Source organism: Myotis nattereri (assembly GCF_964212035.1).
Source record: "Myotis nattereri genome assembly, chromosome: 3".
NCBI classification, from domain to species: Eukaryota; Metazoa; Chordata; class Mammalia; order Chiroptera; family Vespertilionidae; genus Myotis; species Myotis nattereri.
In genome coordinates, this window is record NC_138077.1 from 44,661,977 (window position 1) to 44,668,255 (window position 6,279).

A 6,279-nucleotide genomic window follows, 5' to 3' on the forward strand; every position below is an offset into this window, starting at 1 on the left:
AGTGGCCTCCCATTCCTCCGCAGTGTACCATGTCTTTCTCGCTCAGTTTCACTTAAATTTCTCAAAGTCCTTCACTCAAAATGAAAAAAAATGACAGGAGGCAGGGCTGAAGTTAACAGAATGAATAAAAGCATTCAGGGGAGAGCATGCACTGCACACTAGAGTACAGGCCGCAATGAATACAAAGGGAGGTTCCTAGGCTGTTCTACTCGTCCTTTGCAGGAAACACTCCTAGGAGACACGAGCTTTGCCATCTCTCTAAAGACAGGTACATCCAGAGTATCCCAGTTCAGTGGGATATTCACTAAACATTACTAGTAATGTCCCAGTCCCTTTAAGACTAAATAAATACTAGTAAAATCTCAAAAGTAAGAATAATTCAATAAAACTCCATCCCAACTATTTTAAAGCAGGCATAAATTGTTTCACATGTCCTTTCTTTTTACAGATAAACTGAACTGAGGGTTGAGAGGTAACTGGCACAGGAATCTCTGGATTGTAAAGGACTTCAAGAGACTTATGGCACTACTATTTTCAATAGCCCCGTTTGATAGGTACACTATCCCAGGGTTGTGTACTTACATGATGTACACAGATCCCCAGCCAATATGTGTTGAATGAATTAAAAATAAAGAGAAAAGAACAGGGCTTTAGAAACCTAAGTATCCTGGTCCCGTCATTCACAAGCTGGTGAACTTGGGCAAGTTTTTAATTTCTCTAAACTTCCAGTTCCTTATTCATAAGATGCAGATGAATCACCTCTTTTTCAGGATTGTTGTGAAGAGAAAATGGCATAATAAAAGCACTCAATGAATGGCAGCTATTATTATTGTACCTGTGAATTAACACAAAATTAGCAATATGTGGCACTATGATTTTCTAGTCTTTTTCATGCAGGCCCATTTTGAGTTAGTTGCTTTGTGTAACTGCCCACTCTGGTGGATACTATTTGATCCCTAAGAGTTTTAAGGAGAGGCAACAGTCAACAGTGGAGTGCATGCCAATTGTTTTATTTATGACGCCTATTTGATGACAAGGCCAGCAGTGTTTGGCCCCTAGGAAGAAGCTTATGGCCCATCCATGTCATTACTCTACAACGCGGCGAAAAGACTGGACAGCTGGGGAAGCTGCACCCCATTCGATGGGCTTCCGGTACTCCTTCTTGTCCAGAAGGTACTGCCTGCCGCGATAGTTGGGTAGCTCGTAGAAAATCCAGGCACCCTCCAGCACCTTACAGGAGTGGACCTCTCGCATGTGAAACTGCTCCATGATGGAAGGACAGTCTTCAGTGGTTTCATACATCTGACCACTAAAAGCCCCCTTCTCAAAGATCTGAATCTTATACTGGCCTCCACTAGACTAAAAAAACAGAAGGAAACGAACAGTAACCATCATGGAAATCACCAGCAGGTCACAGACTCAGAGAACAGGATGGTTCAGAACCCACCATCTTGAAATCTAGATGATCCAAACTCCCATCCCCACTGTGCACTGACTGAAACAGCTGACTTAAAATCTTAATTCCTTAAAATCCTCAAGAGGTAGCAAAAGTGCTATAGAAATAATTAGTGTGTTCAGTCTTATGATGAACTGAGCTAAGATTTTATTTAAGCCTCCACAGCCAAAAAAGACAGCTTCCCATTAAGAAGTAGAAAAACCTCAAAAAAACTTTCACATAAAACAAAAAAGCATGGAGACAGGGAGAGTGCCACCAGGCTCACCAGATGAACAGCCCTGCAGGAGCCCAGGCGATCGTTGAGGCCCATCCAATGCTGGTATTCCGGGTACTCGCCCCGAGGTAAGATGTACATGTACCCAGCAAAGTTGGGCCTTTCATACACAGCCCAGGTGCCTCCTTCCACTCTAATGGAGTTGCAGCGATTCAGGTACATGTGGAAATCTGCACAGTCGCAATCACAGTCATAGTGGCGGCCTTGAAATTTTTTGTCTTCATAGAAAGTAATCTGAAGTGCAGGGCAAACAAAGAGAACTGAGTAGTTTGGTGGCATCATTCATACATAAGATAGAAATTAAGAGCATACTCCCCACTTCATAATTTCCTTCCTTCTCCATTTTTGCGCTACTTCACCTTATAACATTTACCTTCTGACAGACAACTTTGGTTGTCAACGATAGGAATGAGTACGTTCTGAGGGCTTAACATAAAAAAAACAAAAAGTGCTCTAATATAAGCCGGCAATTTCAGACGCAAGCTCACTGCTTCCTGCTTTTCATTCCCACGCCTAACTGTACTTACCACATTACATAATAAATTATCTACTAATATGTCTATCTCTCCCACCAGACCTCCTAGTGGACTTCTTTCAAGGGTGAAGACCAAACCTCATTTGTGCTAAAAACCGCTGTGCCCAGCACTTGTCAGACCCTCAATAAATGTTTGGTGAGGGCAAGTAAGTGTAAATGCAGGCATTCATTCTAGGTGAAATAGAAGATACATAGGCAAAATAAACAGACCTTAACTTTAGAGAACTTATTTTAGATGGATACAGAGCATGAAAATATACCATATTATGTTCTGTATTATTTTATGGCCAAGAAAATTGTTGCAAAGTAACGAAATGTTCTCTGTTTCAAACTCTTCCCCAGTTTCTAACAGAATGCTTGGGGTACCCCCTTGGATCTGTGATGGCCTTGGAAAACATGCAGCCCTGCAAAACTGGAAATAATAAACCTGGGCTCTAGAGCTGCATCTCCATAATCAGCCCCACTACCTTAATCAAGCCATCTCTTGGTTCCAAGTCCTATTTGTCAAATGAAAGGAAAAGACTACACTGGTCGCCCTGGCTGTGAAATAAAACTCAGAGCTTTTCTGGTTGAAATAGGGGAATTACAAGAAATAACCCAGGGCTCAATGAAACAGTGTCTGACAACCACTAGACCAAATGGGCTATAATTCCTCAATCCAAAATCAGTGCTAGGTTATCATTTAAAACTGAAGTCACAGGCATCCTAAGAAGTTAATTCCCTGGCGTTATGCCGCCACCTTGTGACTCTTTGCTCTATCGGTTTAAAAGGAGAAAATCAGGAGGAGCAGAGCAAACTAGTCTGGAGAGGATCTTCTAGGTGAGGCTTGAAGGCTAAGTAGGGGTTTTCTCCACAGGCAAAGGAAAAAGGACAGCCTGTTCAAAGGAATAAAGGAGTGAGACATTATGAGCCATTGCAGGGGCCATTACATTGAGTATTTGTGAAGTATTAGGAAATTAAGGCAGAAAAGAGACACAGGAGCCATGCTAGAATCCCTTTGGTGATAATGCGGGAGATGTACCTGGAAATAGATGGTTGTTATGGGCAAGGTAAGTGATGAGGGCCAATGGAAAGGCAATGGCAATGTGAATGATGATGAGAAAACGTGCAACAGAAATTTAGGGTTTGGTGACTAATTAGATGCAGAGAATAAAGGTGAGAAGAAACCAAGAATTACTCACAAATGGACATAAAACTTCATTCTCTTCCACCCCATGTAGTTTTTTCTAGATGGTTCCCTACTAATAATTATTTCCTTCTATCTTAATCTTCCCTCTTTACCTTTCCCATTTCATCTCTTTTATTTCCTGTTCCCTAAAAGCTTCCTTCCCACCCCTAATCATCTACTTTGTCTCCTTTTGCCCCTTCCCAAATTCATCTCTTCCAGCTCCTTTTCCCATTTCAGCACAGCATATACTAGTATTTAAAGATATATGGTGCCTCTGTTTACAGATAAAAATCAAACAAAATAAAATAGCAGCACCACTAGCCGCTGGCTCTGTGACTTGAACAAGCCATTGAATTTCTCTGAGGCTCAGTCTCTTCATCTGTAAAACTGGATCATCGTATCTACTGAACAGGATTGCTCTGAGGGTCCAATGCGATAATGTAGATAAAGCAATTAGTTTAATACCTAGTTCAAAATTGCCAATAAGCTTTTCTTATAGCTGTTACAGAAAAGTTAATTAACTTTCTTATGGTCATTATCTAGTGACCAGTTAGTTGCAGGCAAGTGAGTGGACTGCAGTGCAAATTCCTGGTTAGTAATCTGTAGTTCATTTTATTTTACTTTATTTTCCCTTTTGCTGTCTTCCTACCTACACAGCTATCCCTTTTTGACAAATAGAATTTACTCTCTTAGAACAAGACTGATGCTGAGTCTGAGGGGTTTTCCCCAAAACCTGTGAAAAGACCTTTAGGAAAATCAAGGCAACATTTCTATGAATTGATAGACCCAAAGTCCTTAATTCAACTTACATTTGGTTTTCAGCCAACTAATCATAAAAGAGCCTTTGCAAGGGATATGTTATGGGAAATTAAGTTAGTATCATCTTTTTCCTTCATTGTTTCTCACATTTACTGCCCTCTGCACATGTGCCTGACTGACATCAATAGCTGAGAAGTGAAATATACACGATATTCTACAAGGTCACCTTGCTGTCCAACCTCCCAGCAGAGCAGCTAACCATCCCAAGATTGAAACAAAGCACTAATGTTGCCATGGAACTATTACTGAGCTCCAGGACCAAGCTCACCTTTCAGGGAGACCTTCTAAACTCTCAGGGCCCAGAGAATGTTGCAAATCTACTCACTTTCCATTTGTAGGTCTATGAAGTCTACTCTATGCTCAGCTAAGAGAAGGTTTTAACTCTTGAGGGTGGGAGGGGAATCTGCAGAAAAGGCTAAGAAATGTGCAGATTTGCCTAAAATTTCAAAATTCCTCGTTTTCAAGTTGACTTTTTGAAAAATAGCCTACTAATCCAATGTGGCAGAAAGAAAAGTGTCTCAAGTATTCCAGAGGCAACAAAAACAAACACAACATGTTCTTTCTGCCAAGCCCTTAGCTCCTCCGATTAAACTGCTAGCAAGACAGTGGGAAAGGGAGAGTAAGAGAAAGAGATGCAGTCTTCTTTGGTCTAGCAAACAAAGGTTATTTAACTTAAGCAAAAGTCAGGCCACAAGAAATGAGAGAGCACACCATTACTACTTCGGAAATCTCTGAAAGCAGGGATGTTTTTATCTAAGGTGATTTTGTAACAGCTTTCCCTTGAGGTACATGGATATCTCTCTAGGACTGCACATTCTCAGTGGGATGTGCTTGGCATATTATCAAGAAATTCGGAGCACTAAAGACACTGTCTCATTTTTCTCCTTCTGAATAACAAGTATGATTATTAGTTCTATTTTCTAAAAGGAAAATAATCAGGCACTAACCAGTTCTAGAACATATTAATAGGTGTTCTCTAAAATGATGCAATGGGTTTGAGAGTTTTCAAAGTAAAAAGAATGAAAGTACATTCCCTCATTCCCAAAGCCCTGCCTCGGGATCAAATAGCCAGTTCAACAACTGTAAATCAAATATTTATAGGTAATTTTCTTAACTTAATAAGCACTTTATTTGGGGCAAAGGGTTAGAGTAACTGCTTGAATGAAGAGGATATGTAGGATTTAATTCTCTTGATTGTTCCATCCACCTTGGCCTTTTAAAATATTAATGGTTGAGGCTAAATTTCATAAAACAAAATTTTCATTAAATACCAAAAGCTTTCTACTTCACATAATCCTCTGATCAGCATTCCTATTCCTGTGGAAGTGCATGGAATATTAGTTTCTGGAAGACAGAAATCATGGTATTTACATGTTATATACTTGTACAGTATTCAACATAGCACCACACATACTGATAACCCCTTAACAAACTGATAATTCTGTTAGAGAATATAATAAGCATTTCGTAATCTTCTCTCCCTATCCTAACCTTCTAAACACTATCATACTTACCAGCAGGGAAAGTAGCTAAAGCTTTTCTACATGTTTTTTTCAATGTATCATTAGGTAAAAAAAAATGTAGTTAGGCTAAAAATCAGCATGATCATTTATTTACCTTTGTTCCAGTTTTAGACATTTTTGATGGGTTTCTCCAGTGCTGAAATCAGGAATAGATTCAGAGTGAGAGGCACAGAGACATTTATACTGGGATGGTTTCAAGTCAAACATTTGCTTGGTCATGAGAATAGGATCCAAAAATTGAGTCAGTCATTTAGAAACTATTGATGTTTTCTAGAAAAACAATTGGGATTATGAAATAAAGGAAAGCTTCAGTACCCACTTTCATGCTTACCAAGCCTTGCTGAACGACAGACTTTGCTGAGTCAAGACACCAAAACTCAGCCAAAGTTTTCAGAATAAAAGATAAAAATGGTCCTCTTACATGGTAAATTTGGTTTTCTAGAAAGCAGCCACCTTGAAATCCCAAATATCTTTTTTCTTCAATAAAACTTGCAGGAGATTAGT

At 39.7% G+C, this 6,279-nt stretch overlaps 1 protein-coding gene across 1 annotated transcript; it reads right to left on the reverse strand.

Annotated features, from left to right (window-relative positions):
- Nucleotides 1–1,001: 1,001 nt before the first annotated feature.
- On the reverse strand, nt 1,002–5,994 carry CRYGS (crystallin gamma S; the record flags this gene model as incomplete). The annotated part of the gene is given in 4 exon segments (XM_081087653.1): nt 1,002–1,359; nt 1,722–1,964; nt 5,870–5,919; nt 5,922–5,994. Coding segments are annotated over 4 exon segments (639 nt in total). The 3' UTR covers nt 1,002–1,086.
- Nucleotides 5,995–6,279: the final 285 nt, after the last annotated feature.